General features: G+C 47.3%; 1 protein-coding gene and 1 long non-coding RNA gene across 4 annotated transcripts in view; one reads left to right on the forward strand and one right to left on the reverse strand.

Annotated features, from left to right (window-relative positions):
• The window catches only part of LOC138580734 (uncharacterized), a 77,247-nt gene that overhangs the window by 44,882 nt on the left and 4,845 nt on the right, over positions 1–27,520 (forward strand). The gene's annotated exons all lie outside the window — the stretch shown is intronic.
• The window catches only part of LOC138580732 (lateral signaling target protein 2 homolog), a 407,454-nt gene continuing 402,670 nt past the window's right edge, over positions 22,737–27,520 (reverse strand). For all 3 annotated transcript variants that reach the window (XM_069651505.1, XM_069651503.1, XM_069651504.1), the window contains one exon: positions 22,737–23,721. In XM_069651505.1, coding sequence (XP_069507606.1) covers positions 23,596–23,721 — 126 coding nt within the window. In that variant the 3' untranslated portion in view covers positions 22,737–23,595. The remainder of the gene's footprint in view (positions 23,722–27,520) is intronic.

A 27,520-nucleotide genomic window follows, 5' to 3' on the forward strand; every position in this document is an offset into this window, starting at 1 on the left:
TCAAGTGAACACCACCATTTCTGCCCAACCGCTAGTGGATTCAGGAGAAGCTGGACTGTTCATTGATGATGAATGGGCTTTCAGGCAAAACATTCCCAGTACCTCTTAAAGACCTTACAACCAGTGGAAGGAATTGATGGTAGACCTCTACTCTCTGGATCGGTCTTCGAATAAAAACTTGCCCATCTACGTGTTAGTAAACACCCACCTAAAAATGCTAGCATTCAACCTAATAAAGGCAGCCCATTTTCCTGTAATACTGGCCATGTCATGGCTTCACAGACATAATACCCAGATTGATTGGACTGCAAGGTCGCTATTTGTAGGCTCTAAATATTGTGTGGATTCTTGTTTACATCTGCTATGGATGATAACCATGTGATCATACATAGGCTGGTAATTAAGCAAAAGATACCTAGCTTGGCCCATGTTGACTATGTTGCACTGAAGTACCAGGAAGTCCATGCCATATTCGATGACATCCAAAACATGTGTTAACTGCCACACCGTCCTGAAAACTGTTATATTGATCTTATGCACAGTACCCTTCGGTAAGATGTACATCCTATCAGAGCCAGAAAAGAAGGTATTCCGTACCTATCTGGATATAAACGTACAATATGGTTTTATAGGCTAATCTAAGTCTCTAGGGGGTGGGCATGCTTTTTTTTTCTCTAAAAAGGACACAACTGAACTGCGATCTTTTCTTGACTTTAGCAGGCTCAATCAAATAACTGTCGAGGACAAGTATCTGCTGCCCCGAATCCAAGACATCTTACAGTCAGTTTGTGGAGAAGTTATATACGCCAAACTGGAGTTCCGTGGGGCCTATCATCTGGTCAGAATCAATGCTTGTGAATGTGATGAATGGAAAACTGCCTACTCTTCAGACATTTTGAATACAGGCTTATGCCAGGAACATACTTTATTGGTGAAACCAGAGAAATGTATGTTCGATGCCAATTCTGTTCCTTGCCTGGGATATATACTGTCAAAGAACGGAATCACTATACACCTTGTAAAATGTTGGCCATACTTGATTGACCATCACCTAAAGCCAGTGAAAAAGTCCAAAGAATTCTTAGTTCAGCCAATTCTTACAAGAAGTTGGTTCGGATTTATGTTCAAATAACAAAAAAAACAAGGTTGAAAACACTGAATTCTTTTAAATCAAATTAAATTAAATCAAATGTTGCCCTTTTTTAAAATTGTAATGCCGGGGGAGACCCCCCCTTGCAACCTCCCACACATTCCCCCACCTTAATTTATTCCCAAGCCCAACCCCCCATCTTTTTGTCTCGAACAAATGTGAAAAAATAACCACAATTTCGATTTAATAAAAAAAAAAAATCTGTTTTTTTAGCATTGCTATTTTTGCATTCTTTTTTTCAGGCGATACCGTTTATTCCATATTATGTCGCTGCAGCCATTCCTATTACCTGCCTCAGTTAAAAAGGGGTGCAATTGATTTGGAAAAAGTTTACAGAATCAACCATCACTATCTTGAAACAAGCCTTCACTACTGCACCCGTACTTAATCAACCTGTTACTAGATTAACCTTCATAGTCGAAGCAGACACCTCAGAGTGGGCCTTGAAACAAATGACTGAAGATGGCAAAGATCATGCTGTAGCCTTCCTGTCTAAAACCCTATCGGAAAGTGAGAGAACCTTTTCCATCCTTGAAAAAGAGCTTCTGGATATGAAATTAGCTTCCTCTTAATGGAGACACTTGCTATTGGGAGCTGAAAATACTGTGGAGGTCCACATGGACCATAAGAATTTACAGTATTTACAGCGGTTCGAGTGCTCCAACAGACAACAAGCCTGGTGAACTTACTCCTTTGCACCTTATAACCTCCATACCCGGTTCTAAGAACAATGTAGTGGGTTCTCTTTCATATTTAACTGAAAAACCTACTGGCAAACCTCCTTTACCAGATAAAATGCTACAGGGTAAAAAGTTTGTTTTTGTCATCTCTGATTCTTTTTTACAGATACAATGGCAGGACAAGTCTTCTCTGCCCTTAGACATCAAGGCCCAGCAATGAGTGGACAATCTTACTGATAGTGATGGTTTACTGTTTTGAGATGAACAGTTGATGGTACCCCCTAAAAACATGCAACAACGTGTATTATCCTTGTGGCACGATAATCTTACAGCTGGGCATTGTGACAGAAGAACAACTTACTTTCTCCAACCTCAAGAGACATTGTTGTTGGCCTTCTATGTAAAAGGACATCAAAACCTTTGTTTCCACCTCTACTACCTGTGCTCAAGTAAAAACCCCCAGGATGTGTCCAGCAGGCACACTCTTGCAGCCCAGATTACCCACTGCCCCTTGAAGGTTATCTCTACCTACTGACTTTGTAGTAGATCTGCCTTTGTCTAAAGGATACAAAGCTATCATGGTTACTAAAGACTCTCTAACCAAAATGGCTAATTTCTCTCCTCTCAGTGAGTTGCACACCGCTCTGGAAATGTCTCAGGTATTCCTCCAAGACTTATTTCGTCTTTACAGGTTGCCCTCTACTATCATCACAGACAGGCAAACACAATATACCTCCAAGTTCTGGTCAACACTCTGGAAATCACTCAGAATAGAATGCGATATGCCGCAATGTCACAGACAGATTGAACAAACGAGCAGTATCTTCGCTGTTTTACCCAGGCATGTTTGGTCAGACCTGCTTTAGACTGCCGAGTTCGCTTACAATAACTCATAACATCTTTCTATCAAGAACAATCTCTTCTACTGCTCTTATGGTTTTCACCTCAGGGTGTTTCCCACAATTCCCATTCCTGCTCTCCATCAGTAGATGGACTAGTAACCTCTATTCAAAGTGAGAAAAAACATAATCTTCTAAATCTAGAAGCCTTTCGTATACAAACCTATGAGCATATTCACCATCTTCATTCTAACACTACAGATTACCACCCTGGAGAAAAGGTCTTGTCTCCCAAATATTTCACACGTCATTTTGTACCAGCCAAACTATCTCCACAATTCATGGGACAATTTGAGATACTCCAGCGAATAAGCCTGGTGGCCTAGAAGCTGCGTTTATCAAAGACCTGGAACCAGATGCACTCAGTATTCAACATATCTATGCTGGAGAGACACCTGGTTAGCCCATTTCCCAAACAGTCTGCAGGGCATGCCTTGCCAACCTCTTCTGATGAAACCCCCGAATTTGAGGTAGATTACACCTGTGATTCCCGATACTGATGTGGTACACTTCAATATCTTGTCCATTGGAAGGGTTATGCCATCTGTGAATGCACCTTGGAACCGTTGTGTAATCCATGCCCCTGTGCTTCTTCAGTGCTTTCATTGGCTACATCACTAGAAGCCCGGGTCTGCGGACCTGGAAAGGTGGCATACAGTTATGTTATATTGAAACCATTTATAAAGCGCTATGTAGAAAAGGGAAGGGGAGGCGCGCACTCTAGTTCCCAGTCATTTATACTTGCTGCAGTTCAGTTGATCCTCTCCTCCAAGCGCTTTCATGTCTCTAACAATCTTCAGGGAGGCAGTCCTTCTTTTGAGGTGTTACCGATTAGTTTCAAATTCAGTCTCAAGGAATTCTGGTAGCTGTAGTGATAGCCCAATCTTTTCAATTCAGGTGACCAGGAACCAACTCCCCTCCAAAAACACAATTCTTTCCCATAATTGGGGGAGGGGGAAAAAACCACCATTATGGCTCTCCTAGATGTGGCATAGTGACCCCCGTGCCACTGCCTCTGGAGCCCGGGACTCTTGTAACATTATGTAGAAAAAGGAAGGTGAGGCGAGCACTCTAGTTCCCAGTCATATATACCTGCTGCAGTTCAGTTGATCTTCTCAAAGCGCTTTGATGTCTCTAACAATCTTCAGGGAGGCAGTCTTTCTTTTCAGGTGTTACCAATTAGTTTCAAATTCAGTCTCAAGGAATTCTGGTAGCTGTAGTGATAGCCCAATTTTTTCAATTCAGGTGACCAGGAACCAACTCCCCTCCAAAAACACAATTCTTTCCCATAATTGGGGAAGGGGGAAACAATCATCATTATGGCTCTCCGAGGTGTGGCATAGTGACCCCGGTGCCACTGCCTCTGGAGCCCGGGACTCTTGTAACATTATGTAGAAAAAGGAAGGTGAGGCGAGCACTCTAGTTCCCAGTCATATATACCTGCTGCAGTTCAGTTGATCTTCTCAAAGCGCTTTGATGTCTCTAACAATCTTCAGGGAGGCAGTCTTTCTTTTCAGGTGTTACTGATTAGTTTCAAATTCAGTCTCAAGGAATTCTGGTAGCTGTAGTGAGGGGAGTTGGTTCCTGGTCACCTGAATTGAAAAAATTGTGCTAAAATTAGTGGAATGGATGAAAACAATGATAGCAGGTGCACCAAAGACCTGTAGCAATAAAACACAGGACCATAGTAGCCGCATTAGGATTATCACGCAATACTCCAAGGACTGCAAGATACTGTACAGTATCATGAAGAAACATTGGCATCTGTTGCATATGGATAAGGACAGCTTACCTTTCATTGACAAAGAACCACAATTTACATTTACTCGTGCACCAACACTACGAAACAAATTGTGTCCTTCTTTCTTGGACACACAACAAGGAGAGTCTTGCATAGACTGGTTGACAAAAACGAAAGGGTTCCATAAATGTGGGACCTGTAATATGTGCAAATATGCTCATACTAATTGCTAATTTTTATTTTTTTTTAATTTTTATTTAAAATCAAGGGTGGTTAACAATCATACATCGTGAATAGTAGCAAACACGTGTTAACCCTCAGCCCCCTCCCCTCGGGCCCGTCCCCCCCCTCCCTCCACTCCCCTGCCAGGCCTTCACTCTCCGTGCCTTCCTCTCTGCGGCCCCATAGTTTATGTGTCCCCTTCAGGTTCCTCCCGGGTTCCCAGGGTCCATTGGGCATTGCTAGGCTTATAGGTCAGGGCGGAAATCGCTGGTCATATTCCAGTACCGGGCTCCAAATGTTCTGGAACCGGTGAAGGATCCCGGCCTTTGCTGCCGTCACCTTTTCCGCTATCAGTATGTCCCATAGTTTTGTCCACCAATGAGCTAAACAGGGGCCGTCCGGGGACTTCCTGTAGCGGGCCAGCACTGATTTCCCGGCTAAAAGGCATTGGGTCAACAGTTTCGCCTTATTCCCGAAGCGTGGGTAGATCGCCGGGACTGGGACCCCCAGCAGAACGGGGCCCGGCTCCAGTGGAATCGTTGCCCCCGTGATTTGTGTAATTGTCCCCAGGCATTGTCTCCAAAAATCGCTGGATTTTCGGGCACGTCCACCACATGTGGAGAAAGGAGCCTGGGTGGCCACATCCTCTCCAGCAGGAGGGGTCCACCCTGGGATTCATGTGATGGAGCCTAAGAGGGGGGTAGTACCACCTCAGCATGATTGTATATGCACATTCCCTATTGGTGACACAGGAGGACGAGGAGTGTGCTCGGGTCCAAATATCTACCCATGTTTGGTCTTCTATCGGGTGCCCCAGGTCGGCCTCCCAATGGGCCATGCAGCGGGTTCTCTCGACCAGGAAATCGCCCAAAAAGCGCCTGTAAAAGGTAGATATCCTACCTCGAGATGGGGGGGGTCCTTGAGCGATAGTTCCAGTGAAGTCGGGGCGCACGTTGCTGCTTGTAGGATTTGGGGCTGTGAGCACCAGTGGCGCAGCTGTATGTAGGTAAATCTGTCCTTTTCCTGAAGTTGGAACTTCTCCTTGCATTGTTCGAACATGCATTGCGTGTTCCCCTCGTACATCTGTTCCAGGGTCTCAAGGCCTCCCTTTATCCAGCGTTGAAAATTGCGCGGGTTTGATCCGGGTGAAAAAGCTGGATTGTGGAAAATCGGCGATTGCGGGTTCAGGCCTCTCTGGACGCCCTTCCGTTTTAGTGCCCAGTCCCAGTCACTCAGGGTGTGTTTGGTTGCCCGCAGGAGGTCTCCCCAATGTGTCCTGAGGGGGGCCGGGATGTGTGGCAGGAATCGCAGGGGTAGGGGCAGCCGTGACTGTTCCAGTTCTACCCATCTGGGGCGGTTTGTGAGTGTTTGCCGTGCGTGAACATGTGCCAATTGGGCCGCCACTCTGTAGGCTTGCAAGTCCGGGACTCCGAGCCCTCCCATTTTGGAGGCACCCAGTAGAGTTTTGTAAGGAATTCTAGGTTTTTTACCCCTCCATATGAACTTCACCATTTTCTTCTGTAGGTCTCGAAGGGCTGGTGCGGGGATTGCCACTGGGAGGGAGGAGCAGGCAGAGAGAAACCTTGGGAGAAGGTTCATTTTGCAGGCTATTCGCCCCATTAAGGAGATCTCCTGGGTCGTCCAGCGTCTCAGGTCTCCCTCCAGTTCTTTAAATGGCCGGGGAAAGTTGGTCTGGTAGGTTTCTTTTGGGTCTGCCGGGATGTAGACCCCCAAGTAGGGGATGGCTCTGTTTTCCCACTTGATCGGGCTCATCTTGATCAGTGTCTCCCGCTCCTCTGGGGCGAGGCCAATGCCCAAGGCTGTTAATTTAGGGAAGATAACTGAAAAGCCGGATACCTCATCATAGCTGCTTATTACTGCCAGGGCATGCTTCAGGGAGGGGCGGGGTTCTGAGATCGTTAGCAGGACATCATCAGCATATAAGGCGATTTTGTGTTGGGAGGGGCCGGCCTGCAGGCCTGTGATCTGGGTGTTTTGTCTTATTTTCTGGGCAAAGGGCTCCATGGTAAGTGCAAAAAGCAGAGGTGATAATGGGCAGCCCTGTCTCGTACCACAGGACAGCGAGATCGGGGGCCTAGATGGATCCCTTGGTCCTCAGGAATGTTTTGGGTCCTTTGTAGTTGGCCAGGACCATTGTCTGAAAAGCTGTTCCAAAGCCAAAGGCCCCCAGGGTGCGTTTCATGAATGGCCAGTCCACCTTGTGAAATGCCTTAGGGGCATCAGGTGCCATCAATACTAGTTTCTGGGATTTTCGGGTGGCGATGTCCACCAAGTTTAGAGTTCTCCGGATATTGTCCCCTGCCGACCGATTTAGGATGAAGCCTGCTTGGTCTGGCTGGATTATCTCAGGTAGGATGCGACCCAGACGATTCGCAAGGACTTTGGAATACAGGTTTGTGTCTATGTTCAATAGTGCTATCGATCTGTAGGAGGCTAGGTCTCTCGGGTCTTTCCCTGGCTTGGGTAGAAGAACAGTGGTTGATTCCTGCATCGAGGGGGTCACCGAGCCAGAGTCTCTGAAGGAGTTGAAGAGAGTTACTAAGGGGGCGGTTAGCTGGTACTTGAATAATTTGTAGTACCTTGTTGAGAATCCATCTGGGCCTAGGACCCGTGTCTTGAGCGATTTGATGGCTTCCTCGACCTCTTCTTCTGTGATCAGTGCCCCCAGAGATTCCCTTGTCGAGGTGGAGAGTTGGGGCAGTGCTGTGCTCTGCAGGTATTCTTTCTGTTTGAGCTGGCCTTGCGGAGTAGCCGTCATGACCCGCGTTAAGTGGGCTACCGCCAGTTGCTGTTTATTAGATTCTGAATATTGGACAACTCCCTGGGGTTCGCGCAGGCCGGAGATGGTGTTAGTTCGTTTTATTTTGGGCAGTTTGGCTACCAAGAATTTGTTTGCCTTATCATTCTTTGCGTACTAGGATTGTTTGGCATTGGCCATTAATTGTGCGGTCTGTTCTGCGTAGTCGGCTTTCAGCTTCTTTCTGGCCATGCGTAGGGCTCGCTGTGTTTTGGGGGACCAGCCTTTTTCTTTGTGGATCTCCTCTGCCGCTTTCAGTTCTTCCTCCAAGGTTGTCCTTGTCTGCCGCCTGTTCCGATGATAGCTACTCCCTGTGCAATCAGGACGCCTCTGATCACTGCCTTCATGGCGTCCCAGTTATTCGCTGGGGAGGTATCAGAAGCTGGATTTTCTTCAAGAAAATTCTTGATCTTCGTCGTGATTCTGTCTCTCACCGACATGTCATTGAGGATCGGGTCATATAATGACCATTTACGGGAAGCGTTAGGGATGGGGTTCTGGGCCCGGATCTATATGATCACTGGAGCGTAGTCAGATAGAATTCTTGAACACATGGACACTTCTTTGACAAAGGCGAGAGTTTGAGGGGACGCCAGGAGGAGGTCGATCCGTGAAAAGGTTCAGTGGACGTAGGAGTGAAAGGAGTAGTCTATTTCAGTGGGGTGTAGGACCCGCCATGAGTCCACTACTTCCAGGGATCTGAATAGGTGTAGGAGGCTCAGAGCCTGGGTGAAGTCGTTCGGAGTCGGAGGGTGTGACTTATCTCTTATCGGGTCTGGTACTCCGTTAAAGTCCCCTCCTATTATCACCTGGCCTTCTATGAAGCGTGAAAGAGACGTGCTCAAAGAGTCGTAAAAGTTTGATTGGCCAGAGTTAGGCGCATATACGGAGACAAAGGTATATAAGTCACCAAGGAGGAGGCATTTGACTGCTATGAACCGGCCTACTGAGCACGTTTTAGTGTCCAGGATTTGAGGGTGTAGGTCTCTCCTGAAGAGGATTGTAGTGCCTCCTTTTTTAGACTCTCCCTAGGCAAAGAATTGGAGTGGATACATCCGGGAGCGGAGACGGCCAAAGTCTGCTCGTAGTAGGTGGGTCTCCTGCAGCATGGCCACCGCGGCTTCCTCATCTTGGAGTTTTTGCAGGATATTCTTCCGTTTGGCGGGAGAGTTCAGCCCATTGACATTGAGGGAGAGGAGTCTCCCCCATTGACTGGATTGGGGGGGGAAGGGTCGATGGCGCGTGGGTCAACCGCCATCGCTTGTGAGAGATAAGAAGGGGTCAACCTGCACTTGGGATTTTAACACAAGCCCCCAACGGGGGGCCGTAACTTTAACTAACGGGTGGGCCGACATTGTGTGAGTGGTCCCACCCTTGGCAAACGGGGCCAGCAAGCAATACAGTACTGTGAATTTCCAAGGACTCAGAGTTGGAACGTCTCTTGGAATGGGCATGAGCCGTGGATATTGCCCGCCGCCGCAGTTAATGGCGCATGTTCCTTACCCCGAAGATGATGGTTCCTTGCGGGGCAGGGTCAAGCGGTTGGTGAGGAATGTGTGGTGAGCGCCTATATCTTCAGTTATCTCTTCCGGTTGTTCCGCTGCACCTTTGACCATGATGGCCGCCTTGGCTTTGGGGGTGGGGGGAGGGGGTGGGTCTGGGCCTCCAGTTGGCTCTGAGTTTGGTGTGGCGGATTCTTTAGGTGAGGTTGGGTGCATGATTTTATTTGCATCTTCCAGGTGACTGATACATCGCATCACGCCTTTGAATGAGAACTGCAAGGCCGTTGGAAATAGCCATCGGTAACGCACCTTTTTCTTGAGGGTGAGCATTGAGAGATCTTGATAAATTTTGAGCGGAGAGCCCTGGAAAGAGAGTTTGTCCCCAGCACGGTTGATCGCCGAGAATTGCTAAACTTTTAAATACAAAGAAGGTATTGAGATACAAATTAAGGAGCTCATTAACTGCAAGACTACTCATGTGGCATATGCAATTATCTGTGTGTGCCACAAGATTTATATTGGAATCACTATCAGGCAACTTCAGACCCGCATTCGGGAACATCTGGCTATTCTTGGTAGCCAAGATTCCAAGCTACCTTTAGCATTGCATTGGCAAACTGAGCATCAACTGGCCAACAAACAGAATATTAGATTCATTGGATTGGTGAAAGCCAGATGTGGTAAAGGGGTGGGGGGAGGTGCGATCTTACCTTGAAACTATGCAGAATGGAAACAAAATGTATATTTTTTTAGGTGAACAACAGAGGGTTTTAACAAAGAGCATGCGATGCATGTCTTTTTATGATTACAACAATCGGAATCTACTATCATGGTGGTAATGAAATGAGTGGTACATGCACATGCATTGAGACTTCAAAATGTACAGGCCCTCCAATGAGTATTCATTTTACACAGGTCTTTGGGCACAGGGATTCTTGTAAGCATATGATTTGATACCTGCACTACAGAATTATTTCGTTTGGATTTTTACACTCGGATATTTAGTTTGGATACTACGCAGGTCCCTAATACTTGAGTCATTTCACTGAATTACATTTATTCTCAGGGTGCCTGGAGGAAGTAGAGGGCACAGTTATCCTGGATTCCTCATCAGATGACATCTGTCTGTTCTCCAGGTGAAGTAAGAGCATCCTATGTCTGTCCTCCAAGAGTCTTCTTGAAAAAAGTCCGACATATTTTGCATGACTGGATGTCATGTGGGTAAAGGTAATACATGCAGTTTGTGGGGATCTCTGATGAAGATCACCTTTTTGACACACTTGGAGCAGTCCATGAAGAGGAAGGCCTTCTCCGTGGCTGGCTGTACTTGAGTCTCAGCATTGAGGTGAAAGTAGGAAGCCTACAATCTTTTTAGGTGGAACAAAAGGGGAAACCTGAGCCCAGAAGACCAAGCCAGGAAGCCCCAGTGGTGAGGAAGCTAAGAACGCTTAAAGTATAAAAACAGTTTAGGAATTATTATGAAAAAAATAAAAAATCGAAATAGCTGAAGAGGATTCCACCGTTCAGTAAGACACAGAGAAAAATCTGAAGATGGTTGACTGGGATGGAGCCTAAGCCTTGCCACCTCATTGGTTGGGGCCTAAAAGGACCAACGGAGGTGGAGCGACTCCACAAGTGAAGAGCTACACAAGCCCTATAGGGATCTGTGGGTGTAGCTTTTTTCACAAAGGAAATGTTTTTATATTATTATTTAAAATTACTGAGGATTCCCAGTCTGACAACAGGGAATATTCAAGCATGTGAATCTATGAAAGATCCAGTGCTGGAGAAGTAAAGAAACCTCTTCCCAAAATTGTTTAGTTAAAAAAACCATTTATGACCTAGAAACACAAAGCTCCAACAAAACCATTTTTGCTTCTGAAATACCTTTATGTGAAAGTGTTCTCTCATGTAAAACCATTGAGAAAAACAACCAAAATGCTATATGTCTGATGAGATCCATGGACTCCAACTGCCATACTCAATGAAGCACTGAGACGAGGAGGATGAAGGAGTTGGTTCAAGGTAACAGAAGCTCGAAGCTCAAATGCACACTAGTTCTTTTACTGAATCACATGTGCGCGGGACATTTTAAGATTTCAACCGCACTACTGAGTATGACAGTGCAGGAGAAGACATTGGCTTCTATGCAGAGGCTTCCGAGCGTAAGAGACACGTACTGGTGTGGCGGAGAAGAGGAGTCCGTCGAGGCAGAAGGAGAAACGCAGTGCACAAGCAGGAAGAGCCTTGGAGATGCTGGGAGCTGCAAGAGTGTTGCTAGGCACTCGGCAGCTCGAAGAGGCAGAGTTCTCCAGACCAGGACCCAAAGGGACGCAGGCGTGTGACCGCAGAGCCATGAAGGAAGCCCGAAGGACGTCTGCACAATCCACAGTGGAAAGCAAGTGACAGAGCCACGCTGCATTAGCGTGAGCAGAACCGGAGATGCTGGAGAGAACCAGTCAGTCAACCTGAAGCAAGGGGTCACCCCGGTGCGTTCCGGTGGCCGTGCCAACGACAATTTGAATGTAATGATACTGCTAATCATGACGCAAGACACAGACAACAGACAAAGTTCAAACAAAAGATATTTATTAACTGAAATGTCAGGATGGTAGAAGGCCTAACTTGCCCTATGCTAAGGCGGGATATCCCTACTTGAACGTCAAACAGATCAACTTAAAGTCTGTCTGCGTCCAAAACCTACTCTTGCCCTCACAACTAAAGCTAACCAATGTGTAGGGATGTTATTAACAAAACGAACAGTGCTTAACTCAAAGTCTGAGCTTCTTCCAGCTCTCTGCTTTCTTTCAGCTCCCCTTCCCCACGTGGTAGAAAGTTCCATAAAAAGTCTCAAGATTACCTTTCTCATGTTCAAGCCAACACAGTTCCAAATAGTCCTTGGGGTGCCATTCTCCAAGCAACACAGTTCAAAAAGCAAAGGGGTCTTGAGGCTTCACCTTCAAGACAACATGTGCAGCTCATCAAGCCTCCAGGTTCCCTGCCCCAAGACTAACTCTGCCAAGTTTATTTCAGTCTTTTCAAAAGTATAACAACTCTAGGTCTGACCCTCCCTCTCTTTGCCTCACCAGTCACAATGCTTCTTCTTGGTTTCCTTTACAAGGTCTTTGATTTCTCCTCATTCAGGGCTCACTGGTCTAGGCGCAGTTGTCAGACCAACATGGTGCACTCATCACAGTTCGCGCAACCAGGATCCCTAGGTTCTGAGGTCACACAGGTTCTTTAGTGCCTGCTCCTGTGGAGTGGACCAAGTCACTTTCACCTAATTCCACTTTCTTGGCCTCTTGGCTGTATGCGCAAATGTACACTTCTTTGGCTTCTCTTTATCAACCTCTTGATTCTGCCATCACGTGTCACACACCTCTTGCCAGTCTGTGGCCTTGCCGCATTGCATTCACTCATAAAATGTCACCATTGTGGGGTTTTATCCATATGCCACCTTCTGTGGCACTCTTGTACACTTATGGCCTTTTCCGTAGTTTATTTTCACATGGGCACTTTATTTGTCCTTCAAGATTTGCTTTGCCCATAAAGTTCTTAGTATATTCAGTATTCAATATATTCAACTTCAATGTTTCATTCAGTTCAGTATTCAATATACTTCTGTTATGTTTAATTTCACCTTTTCATTCAGTTCAGTGTTTAAAATGGATTCATTAGGCTTAAGTTTCCATTCAGTACGGTAATTACGATGCATTTGTTATATCAACTGTACATTTTCAGGCAGTTCGGCATTCAATAAACATTTGTTGCAAAGACCGGTACTTATTCCCAGTCTGTTAGGAGTGCCCTAGTGCCCAGCGTTCTTTCCCCGACACTCAACGGCGGATTGCCGCTCCCTACGCCGGCTGCTGCAACCTCCTTTCTGCTTGCAGGGCTGACTGGCCTTCTGATGCAAGTCTTCTCTGCACGCTAGCAGTTGGAGGTTTCTCTCCAACGCGGACAATGTCCTCTCTCCTCTGGCTGCGGCAGCAGCTCCTGCTGCTCGTGTTCTGGGCTGAAGGCTCTCACAGCTGTGTCCACGACATGGCCCATTTGTCTTGGGCCAAACAATTCCTAGAGTCTCTGCCGTCGACCTGGCTCCTGCTCCGGTCTCCACACACAAAGGTGTCATTGGATGGTCTCTCCCACAGAGCTTCCTCATTGCTCGCCCTCTCTGTTCTCTGACCCTCATTTCATACACCTACAACCAGTTAACCGGTTGCAGGTGTGTCCCCTTACTTCGATTTGCCTGACCAGGACTAAAGGGACATGCCTGCCTCTCTGCAGATATCTTCTTTGTCCCAGTACCAGAGTGGTAGAATGAAGATATAGTCTTTACTACTCAGTTTCCTCTTCCTCGTCCCATGTAGGCAATGTCAAATGTGGAAAAATGAGGAAAGAGGTCTTGCAATAACCCATAAAGGTTGGGGAAGTGTTAGGTTGGTCATTATTAGGTTACGGGATACCATGTCTCGACCTGAGTGTACTTTTCTGTTTCTCACTCTTTCTGAGTCTCTGAGGTTTATAATTCTTCCTGATGCTATCTTGACCAAGGGAAATGGCATAACAACATCCCACAAAAGCTTCTGGGACAATAAGTTCATTAAGAAAGGGAAAGTACTGCATCTCCCTCAGGGCTGTCCTTCTAGTACTGAAGTCTGCAAATAGAGAATTGCAGTCATCTATCCTTGAACGGATCAGTGCTCTTGCTAAAGTAATGCTATTGTCTGTCGAGATGAAGGGTCTGCTAGATCTAATAACTTTAGACGTGTAGGCTGCAGACGAGACAATGGCATTGACCTGTCCGGTTAGGGTGAGGGAAGAGTCAATGTAGACCTCCAATGTTTTTATTTAATTGGCGACTTTGATGGTGTTGCCATCAATATTGAAAGATTAATATTGTTTTGGTAGGTTGTTTAACTTGGATTTGTTTCCTATTAGGATTAACTCTGTCTTGTCATCGTTGAGCCATAATTAATTTTGAGCCATCCATGCCTGGATGGCAAGGTACATTTTGTTGAGGTTGTTAGTGTCGGTGTCGTAACAGCCTGTGATGGGTATTAGTATTTGCGCATCGTCCGCAGAGTTGTTGTATGTGATACCGATGTTGTCTAGTTTATCAAATGGGAGTTTAGTGAAGGGATTGTATAATGTTGGTGATAGACAAGAGCCTTGCGGTACCCCGCATGTTACTGGACTGGGGGGGCTGCTGATGAGGTAGAGAAGACTCATCGTACGGTTGGAAAGAAAGGACTCGATCCATTTGATGGCATCTGGATAGAAGTGGACCGCAGTTCTTGAGGTGTTGACGCAAGATTCAAACCCCAGTGAGATACGGACGCATGAGATGCAGGTGTGGGGCAAAGCTAGAGCGAATATTACTGCAGAAAGATATAACAGAGCCAAAAGCGGTAGGTGCAATTCTAGTGATACAGAGGAACTGTGAAATGCATAAGTAGTCCTGGCAATAGAAGGATACCAGGCAATTGAAACATGGAGTCCTGTCAGGGGAGTACACCACAAGAGTTGCAAAGTGACAAGAAATCCTAAAGAAGGACAGTGTTTACTAGACAAGAGAGACATTTGTGTTAAGGACTGTCACAGAACTTGTTACCTAAAGATGAACATTTCCTACCCCTCACAATACCTTTTCAGACAAACTGGGTAAAAGCCATACACTTGGTCTTGTAGTGTAACACATGAAAAAATCCATTAGGTGCCAAGTCACCAACAGTACACCAGAGCATTTCCCAGCACATTTACAGGATGCCTGTGCACATAATACATGCCAGCATAGACATTTGTATGGGGGCTGTGTTCAATGCTAGAATTGCCACTTGACGAAAAGTAGGGCATGTTACCTGACAATTATAGGCCAGTATTTCCACTTAAAATGAATACATGTTGGCACATGCGCGCTGTGCACACACATGCCAGCATTACCACAAAAGAAGTGATGTTGGTTTTTCACCAAAATTACAGCATTGCCACTGTAAAAGCTGCCCATATAGTCTGTGACATTATGTGCCAGTATTCCAATGAGAGGAGATACTCACAGTGGCATTGGATTATTGGCATTATGGTCAAAGCCAAAATAAGAAAACATGTCCATGCTGGCTGTAACAATATATGCCAATATTCCCACATAGGAAAATACAGATGTTGCCTTTGTCCATAATGTTATGCACATGCATGAAAGCAGGTAACATGCTTGATGTGGCAGTATAGGCCAGTATCCCAACATAACAACCGTCATAGGATATTATCACGCATCAAAGGGGAACACAGAGGACACAAAGACAGTCTGTGTTAATATATTTATTTGGGACATTTACAGTTCTGGGCAACTCAAAATAGAAGGAAACTTCACAAATAAACAAAAAGGTCAAGGGGGCCCTCTTCAATGGGGTTCAGGTTCCTTGCCCTCAAAAACCTCCTTGTGGTCCAATGTCCTTTCTGTGGGTAAAGGCATGATGGTCATCCAGCCTGTAGAAACAAATGTGTTTTACAATTCAAGAGAATTACCTCACCCACTCTGGTGTTGCAGGCTCCAGGGTGCCTGGTACCCTTCTTGTGAGCTTTTTACAGGGTTCTTGGGATCTTCCCTCCCCACCTAACATGATGGAGCCTCGTCAACAAACAGGTCAGTGGATGCAGCCAGTGGTAAGAGATAGCAATGGACCTCTTAGATCACTCTTGGCTCTCTTTATCTTCCCCTCCCTACTGGCCTGAACTCACCTCCCTCACCCCGACTCGTACCTCCTTCCACCAGCTCAGTCCTGTACTGGGCCATTCAAGCCCACCGGAACCTACCTGTTCTTACTAGCTAGGTCTTGCTCTGTTCCCTCTTACTGGTACATTTCCTTGCTACCTGTTCCTTGTGTGGCTTCTCTTCAGATGTATTCCCTCAGACGTCTCTAGGGTGCCTTTTGCATACCTACCATGTGGGAGTTCTCTACTCAGTCTCTGCAAGATTAAACTCTTCCTATGTTACTTCCTCTGTGTCACTATCTGTTTCTGGTATAGCCCTCTCCTTCTCTTTGGGTCTCATCAAATCTTGCACCCCTACTTGTAGACTTCCACTCCCCTGTTCGAAGGTTATCCTCTCCTCCCACCACATTCCTTCTCCCGAGGTCATCACCTCCTCTCTCCCACTTAATGCTCATCTCCGACCTCTCCTTTATTCCCTCTGCTATTACCCCATCTGGGTGGCACCACCTCCTGTCTGTTTTCACCCCCCCCACCCCCCGGGTACCACCTCCTCCGGTCTGGTTTCACTCCCTGAGTCATCACCTCCTCTTTTTTATCTCTTTGCCACCCTCTTCACTCTTACCCACTGATGATACTACCTCCTCTTTCCTGGTTCCAAACACCTCCTCTGGCTCCCTCTCACCCTTTGATGTGATCACCTCCTCCTTGTCCCTCTTATCTCTTAACACATTCTGCTGCTTGGCAACCTCTTCACTCCCTACTAGATTGGGCTCAAAAGGCCAGACTCTGCGTCTAAAAGGCCTTTCCACCTTTTGGGTGATAGTTCCTCCCCCTCACACACGTCCCATTTCTGCCTGTACCCACTGGTTCTAGCATGTCGGGTTGAAGCTGACAACACGTTAGTTGAGATACCTGCACAGCTTGGTTTAGATATTCCCTTGTGTGTGCAGAGAAAGTGCCAAATTGTATTCCCAGAGTGAGAATCTCTTGGCAAGGAACAATGTTTTGCTAACTTAATTTCCCAGGCTGAATTACCAATCCTTAGGAAAGAATTGCTTTGAACTGTTGGACATGGCTGTAACTGAACATGTGTTACCATTGCAGAGTGCACAGAAACATTTTCGCCAAATGTTGACTGTTAGAGATTTGGGTCTGCTTACAGGGATCTTTATGCACTCTTAATATTGGCAGGGATTTACAGATATTGCCCTGTAGGGTCCTATGAAAGGGTTTGCTTGGATTGGCTTCTCCAGGACTGGTCTGGCATACTAGGCTGGTGAGAGGGGCACAAAGGCTCCCATGTTTTGTCAGTGATGAGCCTTTTTGATCGTCCCCTGCCACATGATACCAATCAAGGTGGGGTGGACAGGGGATCCTCCGCATAATGTTTCTGAGCCATCACCTTTTCAATTCCCAAAAGTAGGCATGGGACTTCATAACAGAGCACTCACTTTGGCATTGCCCATAATGCCAGTAAAAGATGAAACACCACTGCAAGAAAATCGGTTTATGGTGGCTGTGCTGTATAGGCCACTGTCCCCACATAAGAACATTCACTTTGGCCAGTCAGTGTGCTGAGCCACTGCAAGAAATCCTTTCTGTGTAGCCCTGTGCCAACTCTTCTGATCAGCGAGTAAGGTCTATGTCCTCTGCACTGAGACACACAAATACGTGTGTGTGTCTATGTATACACAAGCACACAACAGTCACCCTCCACACACAAACCTTTCTTTTTAAATAAACCTCCCTTCCACTTCCTGGGCATGCCGCTGAAGCAGAAGGGGGAGTTGATTGACACTTCCCTTCCAGAGTACCAACCTCTAGTAAGAACCATAGGAAGACTCGAGTGGAGGATTTAATTAGATGCCCTGGCGGCTTTCTTTGGGCTGTGTTGCTATCTGCTGCTCGCATGGACCGAGGCCATTCAGGTCACCACTTGGGCAAGCACTCCAAATGAGGGTCTGCAAGACCTTTTTCCCTGCAGCCAAAGGGCAATTCTTCTTTCATGTAGAGCGCTCCTGAAACTGTGCATCACCAGATGAGTAGTGGCTTGTGTTTAATAGGATTGGGGACTGCATCCTAATGCCTATAATGCACCAGGCTCCCACTGCTAATAAACCATCATATTATCTAGAAGGAAATGGGACATTTCCCACCTACATGAGGAATCCTCCTCTGGTTTATCTGGTTGACATAAGAGCCTGGTTCTGAATCAGTGTCTGGTCATTCTCTAGTGCCACTGCACAGGAGGCCGAACAGCCAGACCAGTACCAATGTGACAGCAATAGGAAATAGTAGGCGAGAGGAAACAAGCTCATCTCCCAAGTCAGATTTGGTCAAAATGGCTAACCATCAGGCTGGCCTCATGGTCAACCTGACACTTAAGTAATAGTGGTGATATAAGTTACATCCCTTCTGCGTGAGACCACAATCAACCAGAGGCCTCTTTCAGAACCGCTGGGCATACGTGATGTGCAGTTTGGGGTCTTTAGGAACGGTTCCGATTTATTCCATACATCACTATTCAACGCTGCATTTGTTACCATAAGAGACGCAGCAATGCCCAGATGTGGGTCATGGGTCTGCTGTGCCTACAGCGCCAAGGTAAACCTTATTCCTGATGGCCATTGAGGTGAAACATGTCTGGGTTTGCTTGCGGTCCCATGCAGAAGGGCTTTGCCTTGTCAGTTTGGGCTGGATTGCGCCTTTTGGGGTGGGACCATGCCTGATTTTCTCAGGGATTTTTCCCTTTCTGTGCTGGCACAGCAGGCAGAAAAGTAATGGTTTGGTGAGTTGCCAGTGGTTTTGATTCTATGCATTTTATACCTTCCATCCATCCATCCTTCTTGAGTATTAGAGGTGTGCAGTACATAAGAGTTCCTTGCAGCAGGGAAAACTGCAGAAACCGCAAGCGTGGATAGGGTGACAATGCCTAAAGCGGACCTGACAGTTGAGAAAATGGTGGTCCACTAAGCATAACCAAATAGTATAGCCCAACATACAAGCAAGGATCTTCCAATGGGAGAATGAGGAGCAGGGGAGAAATATTTTCTTAGAAATAGTTCAATCCGAATAGAAACGGTGTCATGAACCAGTTCATGTAGCTTTGAGAAAAAGGGAGGAGTGTGAACACTAACCCACAATGCTAGGGAATTGGGGCTGGATCCAAGAGTAAAAGTGACCCAAATACGGATTCATGGCTCCAATAACATTATCTTATGTCTTCATGGGAGAGTGAGGACACAGTGAACAGATGTGGTACGAGGTATAAACAAGGTACTAGATAACATTTTGAAGTGGGAGTATTTTACTTCTTGCTTTTTGAAGTTGGGGGCAAAATGATTATTAATTCAGAGAGTCAAACAGCAATTCTCATTCCCAATGCAGGTATTTTTCAGGCAAGTAAAAATAGTATTTGACAATAGTAACAGACATCTTTTTATAATCAACACTACCTTTGCACATAGTAATTCACGCAAATGAAAGTGCATTTTCAGATCAGGCATTAATAGTAGCGTTCCTTCCTGGAGCACGGCTTTGCTGGTACCACTAATCCAAACAGGTCCATTCTGTGTGGAAGCAGAGAGCAGACTCCCATAAGTTTCTTTTCCACTTTGTTGTTGGCAGTATTAGCTATATTAGAGGGTAAAAGAGTGGTATGTCACCTATCTGTCAAAGTGGGCCTAATGGAGGCTTGCACATTGTGTAGATACTGCCACCACCTGCCCCAAATTTCTCACAAATGGCACCCGTGGCGTTTGACCCGGTTTTTCTAATGCAAACGGTTTTTGCCAGAGCCCACGCCAAAAAAAACAGACAAACATTTAGATCTGTGGATTGGAAAGTCAAGCTCCATCTAAAAGGACACACATTCGAAATCAGCAGGTGCCAAGGTAAGGAGTAAGTTGAATAAGGTGGAAAGAGATATAAGCTAGAGAAGACCAGCACTAACAGAGGGGATAAAGAGAGGGAAACAAGGGAAGAGAAGGAAAATGCCTGCTGGGGAACAAAGAGCCAGGTAAAAGAGGCAGCCTTAGAGGGAGACCAAAAGAAAGTGAGTAGAGGAGACAGAAGGACGCAGAGAGATGGAAAGAGATAAGATGATAATAATGCAGGAGAGATAGAAGGAAACGAAATAAAAACAGGCAGCAGAAGATAGTTTTATGGGTCAGAGCGAAAGTAGGAAAAAAGTAGGGCGAACGACAACCACAGGGGCTGGGGGGAGGTTAGGAAAGATTTTTCTTTTTGCTGCTTTCTCTCCAATTGATATTAATGGGACAACCACATTTTGCTATTGTTTCCTGACGTTTGGAGGCAAGTGGCTTCACTTACCTTGCTAAGCTCATCTGATTTGGGAGCACAGATCAGTCCCTATGGCCACCAGTGCAGGAGAACTCTGTTCTCCATAATAACATTCTGTTTATTTTTTCCTGCACACACATTCTGGGAAGTGCGGTGGAGACATTGGGGCCTCATTACGACCCTGGCGGTCCGGAAATAACGGTGGCGGTAAACCCGCCGCCACCGTTGTTTCCGGACCGCCTGATCCCGACCCCTGCAGGCGGGAGGTGATGTTCCCGCCAGGTCTGACCTGGCGGGTTTAACACCTCCCGCATGCAGGCGGACGAGGAAACACCAGCAGCATTACGAGATGCTGCCGGTGTTTCCATGATCCCGATTCCCATTGAGTCCCATAGGACTCAATGGGAATGGGGATTTACACCATTCCGCCTCCGTGATTCCCGGAAAACCGGGGTTGTAATGCCCCGGTAATTCCGGGAATCACGGAGGCGGAATGGTAATACGAGTCCGGCGGTAACCAGGCGGTTTTACCGCCGCGGTTACCGCCGGACTCGTAATGAGGCCCATTGTCTCTGTAACCTTGTTTTTGGCGGCTTTGTTGTTACTTGCATGAGATGTCTAGGATGGGCTTCTGGCAGCGGATACTTTTGTAGGGTTTTATTTTGATAGTCTCACGCACCTTTGCATTTTACAGCTTAATGCCGTTTGGAGTCCAACATACTCTAATGGCCATGCCACAGGAATTTCACCTGTCCTTTGCCCATATTTTACTTTGACCTCATTTCTGTCCTGGAGTGGGTAGATTTTCCATATATGTTCTTTACCAGGGGAAGCTTCAGCTTTTGTGCAAAGTGGCAGCCTGTGTATGTCACCAGATGATGGGGATGGATCTGTATGAACCCAGCCCCATCCAAGCCAGGTGTGTCAGTTGCTGGGCAAATGCAGTGGTCAGAGGCTGCCAAGGTTTAAATGGTGCAGATCCTTACTGTTGGCATGCCGGACTCTGCAATTCCTCAGATCATCATTGGAGCCAAGACCCCTAGGAAGGAGAGCATCCACTGAAAGCCCATAACTCATTGTTGGAAGATAGCCAGCAGTGCTTTCTTCACTTGCCCAGCAAAGCCCTGTCTCTGCAGATCTCCTAAAGACCTTGATCAGCTCTTTGACCCTTAGACCGGTGGGAACAATCAGTTCCGACCACTGCTCCACGATCCTGTCGCTGAAATCCCAGAGTCCTGTGGGTTTGCCAGACATCCTGCTTGGTTACTTTGCTGCAACATTTGCCATCCCAAGTTAAGCACCAGGACTCCTCAGATCCTCAGCTTGTGGAACAAGAAACATTTCCCTGAAGCTGCAGTTCACCACAAAGAGGGGCCTTACAGGACCAGTTTCTTGGTTTCCGCCACCCAGGTTGCATTCTGCCATTTTCTTCAAGTGACCAACGCTGTTCTCAGTCTGCATCACATACCGGGGGTCCTCTGAAGTAGTCACCGGAGTGGTGGTCCAGTAGCCCATATGTCCTGGGTGTCCAGTATCCACAACCGATCCATCAGAGCACAGAAATGCGATCAAGCCAGACCCAAACACCTACATCCGAAGAGACCTCTGCACCCACACAGCCCTAGACTTCCTTCAACTAAACCAAGTAACAAATCCAGAAGGCCCAGCAAATTCAACCACTCCTACCGTGGTCCCAGAGTGAAGAGTACAGGCAGTGAGTAAACATATCTGTATTGGCTCTATGGGCATAAAGTCCTGAACATCTCTCTTTTGCCTAGCCTTGAATGGCGGTGTTCTTGCCAGGTAACCTCCTTTGGGTCTCTCCTAAGGTGGATTGATTGGGAGAGGGTATGTTAAAGACTTTGATCTCGTTTTTATTAAACTTTGCAACACTTGTAAACTGCTTGTTGGCTCAAGCCAGTATTCGTAAAAAGACTCCTTACCTCCTAAAAGACTTATTTGGACCTGTGACTTGAAGGGCACTAGCTCCCTTGTTTTCTGGCTAGAAAAGGACTTTAAGGATAGTACCTTAATTCCTAAGGTTTTGTATGGTGTTTTCCAACTCTTTTATTTTCAGCCTATTTGTTCTCAAAGTGTTGATTGTTTAGCTATTTCTTTATTCACTTGTTATACTATACATACAGTATTGTGCAAACTGTCTTTAACTGTATTTTAAAAGTGAAGTGTTTGTGCTCTTAGCAGAGCACACCAAGGCGAATCTGTGCATGTCAATAATGAATGTTTTAATGCTTTATTTACCTGTGGTCTTTCATTGGTAAGTTTGTCGAAGGCCTAAATAGATAACTGTATTTTTTATACAATTTGCCTAACATGTATTATTAAAAAAGTGTTCTGTGTATGCTTCACCGGACCCTTCACCACTTGCACACCCTCCTAAGTCTAAGCCTCGCTTTTCAGTCCCACTGCCCAGATAGTTTGACTAGACCTTGTGTGTGTCCCCACTCATAGGAATAGGGAGGCCTCTCAGAATCTGTCCACAGGGCCAATTCTGAAAATCCATCTTAACAGGGGGAAAAGACTGGTAAAGACAGGTAGTCAAAGAACGAGAGCGAGTAAAACACTTCCAGAGGAGATGTGACATTCTGGGAGAACAGGGGGTGGGACGAAAAGAACGTGAAGGGACAAGACTCCAAGCAGGGCTATGTAGTACTTAAATGTACCATCTGCAGTCACGCTAACACACAGCTTAGTTAGTATAAAACCCATTTATTGAAGACTAGCACAACATTAACAGACAAAAAATGTCCCAATCCATCCAGTATTGCACAAAGTCCCAAGTTACTGTTACACATCTGAGAGGTTTACAGCATTAAAAGGCATATTTAAAAATTCAGATCAATACATTGGAAACAAATTAAAGCATGTAGCGTTTCAAGGTAACTTGAGCAGAGTCGGCAGAGCCACCCAACAAAAGGTAACCATTTCCCGACTTCATCCAGTGGCTGGTGCCTTGCGCGCCAAATCCTGGCATCTTATGCCCCAGTCCTTACAAGCCATTCAGATGCCATGCCTGGGGTCTTCAGTCTCCCACATGCTTCAATCGTCTACCAACTTGAAGATGCATCTGACGTTCCAACCATCAAGGAGAACTGTCAAACCCATCCTTGGCTCCAATCTAATTTTAGCACGGATCATGTCAGTCTTCCCAACCTAAATATTGAGGAGTGGCTCAGCGGTGGAGTCACAATCAGTGCTGGCATCACCACTTCTCACTACATGATAAACTTGAGGTACCAACCATCCAGATTTTGTGCGCTACCATGTTCCTTTACCCGAGAACAGTGCTGGTTAGTGGTTAGGCGAACACCCCCACTGTTTCTTATCCACAGTAAAGAGCCAAGAAGTTGATTACCATGAGGAGCTATGTAAAACATCTTTACTCTGTACAAACTATGAATGTGCAAAATAGCCAGTGCACAGAGCAAGGCTGGTGTTTGATTCTCTTTGGCTTCCTATTGAGTCTGGGCTGATCCTCGTTTGAAGCAGGACGGGTTTTCGCTGATGGATAGGTCTACCATTCTCTTACCCCAGCAGCGAAGTAGAGAGATCTCAAAGAAGCTCGCCATGCCTGGTGCTCCGATGAGTGGCAAAGCAGTGGTTGCAGACCCGCACAGCCTTCATATGTCCAAAATGGGGAAGAGGAACCATGTGCGTTGAGCATTTGGAGCAAAATATCTACAACATAAAGGGTAAAACAGAAACAAAGTCAGAAGGGCCACACAAGTAATAATGGCATGAATGGGGACATTGGGCACACTCATCTTCTCCATGCGTCAGTCTAACAATGAGGTGTTGCCAAAGAACAGAGCCGCAATGGGGAGAAAATAGTTACTTGCCTGTAACACTGGTTCTCCAATATTAGTATCTGCCAAAGCCACATAGATGTCAAAGTCAGCAAAGAACCCACCCTCCCCCTTCAGCCCATAAAAGTATACACTGACTAGAATTCACTTTGTAGCATGCAGAAGATACTTTGGTATTTTCACAAGTGTCACTAAAGCAACAAAAGGAACAGACCTCCACAGATTCATTGTGGCATTTTCCATAATGGTGACAATCGGTATGGTTGAAAAACCCCTACTGCGGGCTAGGTTTCCTGGACTCGGTTTCTCCACTCATGCAGAGAACATGGGTAAATGGGGCACAGATGGCCACTGTACTGTAAATTGGAGCGAACGGGCATTCTCCCCAAAGATATCTTTATAATAATGGGTTAAAACCAGATCACCATGACTCTGCAGCATAGAATGGAAACATGTGCAGCCTCAACAGGGACAATTTGCAGCCCAAAATTGCTTTTTTAAAATTTTAAGCAGACCTGCGGCACATTTATTGAGTCAAAGGTGTGAGATTGTGGAGCCACCAGGGGGCGCTGAGATGTGCTGAAGTCTCTTCGCCGATCTCCTCCCCAGGGCACCTTATTTTCGTTTCAGGGCCCCCCCTGCCCTGCTTGAACGGTGCCCCGGCCCCCCTGGTGCTGTCTGATGTGGTGGAGAGTGGAATGAGCGAAGACCCGGTGTCCTGAAGTCCCGGGCGCGCGTGGTTCGAGGCAGCCCCAGGAGGAGGCGTTCTGTGCCAGGTCTGATCCCCAGCGAGGGAACCACGCAGGTTGGAGCTGCTTGGCGGTGGGGGAGGGGCGGAAGTCTTTGGGGGGCCATCAGCCGGGTCTGTGCCCCCCCACTGCCCTGTTCAAACTGTGCCTCTGCCCCCCGGGTGCTGTCCGGCGTTGGAGAGGTCAACGAGTGAGGACCCGGTGTCCCAAAGTGCTGGGTGCATGTGGCTTGAGACAGACCCAGGAGGAGGCGTTCTGTGCCGGTTCTGATCCCCGGCGCGGGAGCCGCGCTGTTTGGAGCGACTTGGCGGTGGGGGAGGGGCTGAGGAGTAGTTGACGGGCCATCTGCCGGGTCTGTGAGCCCTCCCTCCCTCCCCCCAATTCGGCGGAACAGTGCTCCGGTGGGCGGCCGCATTAGGCTTTTATATGCGGTGGACTTGGAGTGGAAGGAGCAGCCCGACTGCTGCAGATCGAAGGTCCCGAAGAGGGAGGACCCATGGCAGACGTCGGCCCGATGCAATGTTGAAGTGTGGCCGTGCGTCCGGGAGGTGGCGAGTGCGAGAGGGGCACTCTCTGAGGCTACGCTCCCTGTCCCTGGAGAAGGTAGAGCTCTAGCTCGTTGTGGGGCACAGCTCCGGAAAGGCTTGTGTCCTGTGGAGTCTTCGCTGTGGATCTTTCTGGCACTCCCGTGTGCACTTTCATTGGTGTTGTCACCCCCTTGTATGACTCTAGTGATTGCCGCTATGGGGACCTCCTGCAGTGTTCTGGTTGAGGGGGAGTTGATGTAGCGCCTGGATGTTGGAGTGGACCCCTGGTGCTTCCCCTGGTGGCAGTTACTTTTAAAGATTGGGGTGTTCCTTGTGTCCCTCCGTCTTGGCCTGCTTTTCTGCGGCTTCCCTTTGCCGGAGTGCCCCACTCCTGCGGGCTCTGAACGGATTTGGCTGAGTGGACGTATTTGCCCCTCTGGGCTCCTGTTTGAGCCATCTTAACTTCGAAGGACACGCTGGCATTAGAGCACAGGGTCTGTTTTTGCCCTCTTGTTCCTTAACCAACTTCCCTTTGGAAGATCAGCGAGGCTCTCGTATGTCCTGTGACGAACTGGTGGAGGGCTAACTTTTAAGTTACGTTCTTACGTATGTCCTGTGACGAACTGGTGGAGGGCTAACTTTTAAGTTACGTTCTTAGGGGAGACCTTCCCGGGTCATTGGTCCCCAGTCTTTGTTCCAGAGCCTGGTTGTGGATGCACAGAGTGCGGGCGCTGCAAAGATTCCGGAGGTTGCCTCAGCATTTGGGGGAGGACATCACCATGCATGACTCTGGCCAGCCTGAGGCTGTAGACACCCAAGATATGAGCCGCAGTATGGCAGCTTTGCTCGAGGAGATCCGAGGTTTTCGAGCGGACATAGGCAAGAGACTAGATTCCCTGGATAAGAAGGTGGATGATGTGGAGGACTGCGTCCAAGCCCTTGAGGCTAACCAATCCTCTGCTGATCTCTTTGAGACTCAGTTCGACTTGCGGCTGGTAGAGCTTGAGAGGAGAGAGGAAAAGATTGCACTCAAATTGGACGATTTGGAGAACCGGGAGAGACGCTCTAACCTGAGATTCCTTGGCATACCGGAGCAGGAGGGAGAGACGCAGGCGGACATTGTGAGAAAGGTCAAAGAAATGATAAGTCTTTTGTTTGGGGGAGAGAACACCAATGTCCCTACCATTGACAGAGCCCACAGAGCGGGGGGCCACGTTGGTGGCCCTCGCTCCGTCCTAGTGAAGTTTCATTATTTTGTGAAGGAGATCGATATTGGGGCTGGCTCGTAAAAGAGGTCCGATTGACTGGAATCGCGCCAAGATCTCCATCTACCAAGACCTTTCTGCGTTCACGCTTGCACGCCGGAGACTCTGTGGGCCATTAACGAAATAGTTTCAGGCTAAAGGAGTGCGCTATAGGTGGGGGCATCCGTTCTCGCTCTCCTTTGAACTCAACGGAGATAAGTATGTTCTTATTTCAGAGGCTGACATTAGGAGAGCGATGAGTGAGTGGTTGAGCGACCCCCCCCCCCAGGACCATATCAAGTTGGCAGATGGTCCTGATAAGGGCCCACGTAAAGATTCCTCGGAGTATCTGGGGTGGCGGCGCGTTCGGGGTCACAGGAAGTACAGGAGGATAGCGCCCCCATCCCCTGGACAGTCTGCGACTTGAATGGGGGGTAGAGTCCTCAGTGACCTCTTTGTGGTTTTGCTTCTGAAATGAGCCTGTGGTTGATTAGGCAGGTTTGAAGTTTGAACTCAGTTATTTGATGACCTGTTCGATTGCTGGGAGAAATTATTTCATATTCTTTCTATCTTCTTTTTTTTCATGTGTTGGGGGGGCCCAGAATATGGTGTGACTGGGAGAAGCTTTTCGCCCTGGTGGAGGCGATCCTTGGTGGTCTGAAGGCTCGGCAGTTGGATGTCGTAGTCCTCTCAGGCGCTCAAGAGTTGAGTGGGGTGGTTGGAGTCAGGTGGGGGGGTTTGGAGCTACCATGGTTGTTGGGTTCAACTTGTTTTTTCCTGGTTTTTCTATGAATACCACAGACTTGGGACAGGGCTTATATGAAGGCCTTTGGCCAGAGACGAAGGAGTCATCCGGCTGTCCTAATGAATGAGTTTGTCCATTCTCTGTCTGTGGGGTCCCTAAATGGGCGAGGCTTGAACTCTCTGACAAAGTGGTCTCTGGTGCTCAGAGAGTTTCTCAGGTTAAAACTACAATTTTTCTTTGTGCAGGAGTCCCACTGGATTAAGGGGAGGGAGCCCGCTTTCAAATCCAGGGCTATTCAGAACTTATTTCGGTCACTTTATGTCGCAAAGAGCAGGGGGGTTGTGCTCATCGTCTCTCCGGACGCACATTTTTCTCCTAGGGCTCACAGAGCAGATCCGGGGCGGTG

This window comes from Ambystoma mexicanum, chromosome 3p (genome assembly GCF_040938575.1).
Source record: "Ambystoma mexicanum isolate Mex_15411 chromosome 3p, UKY_AmexF1_1, whole genome shotgun sequence".
In the NCBI taxonomy this organism is placed as follows: Eukaryota; Metazoa; Chordata; class Amphibia; order Caudata; family Ambystomatidae; genus Ambystoma; species Ambystoma mexicanum.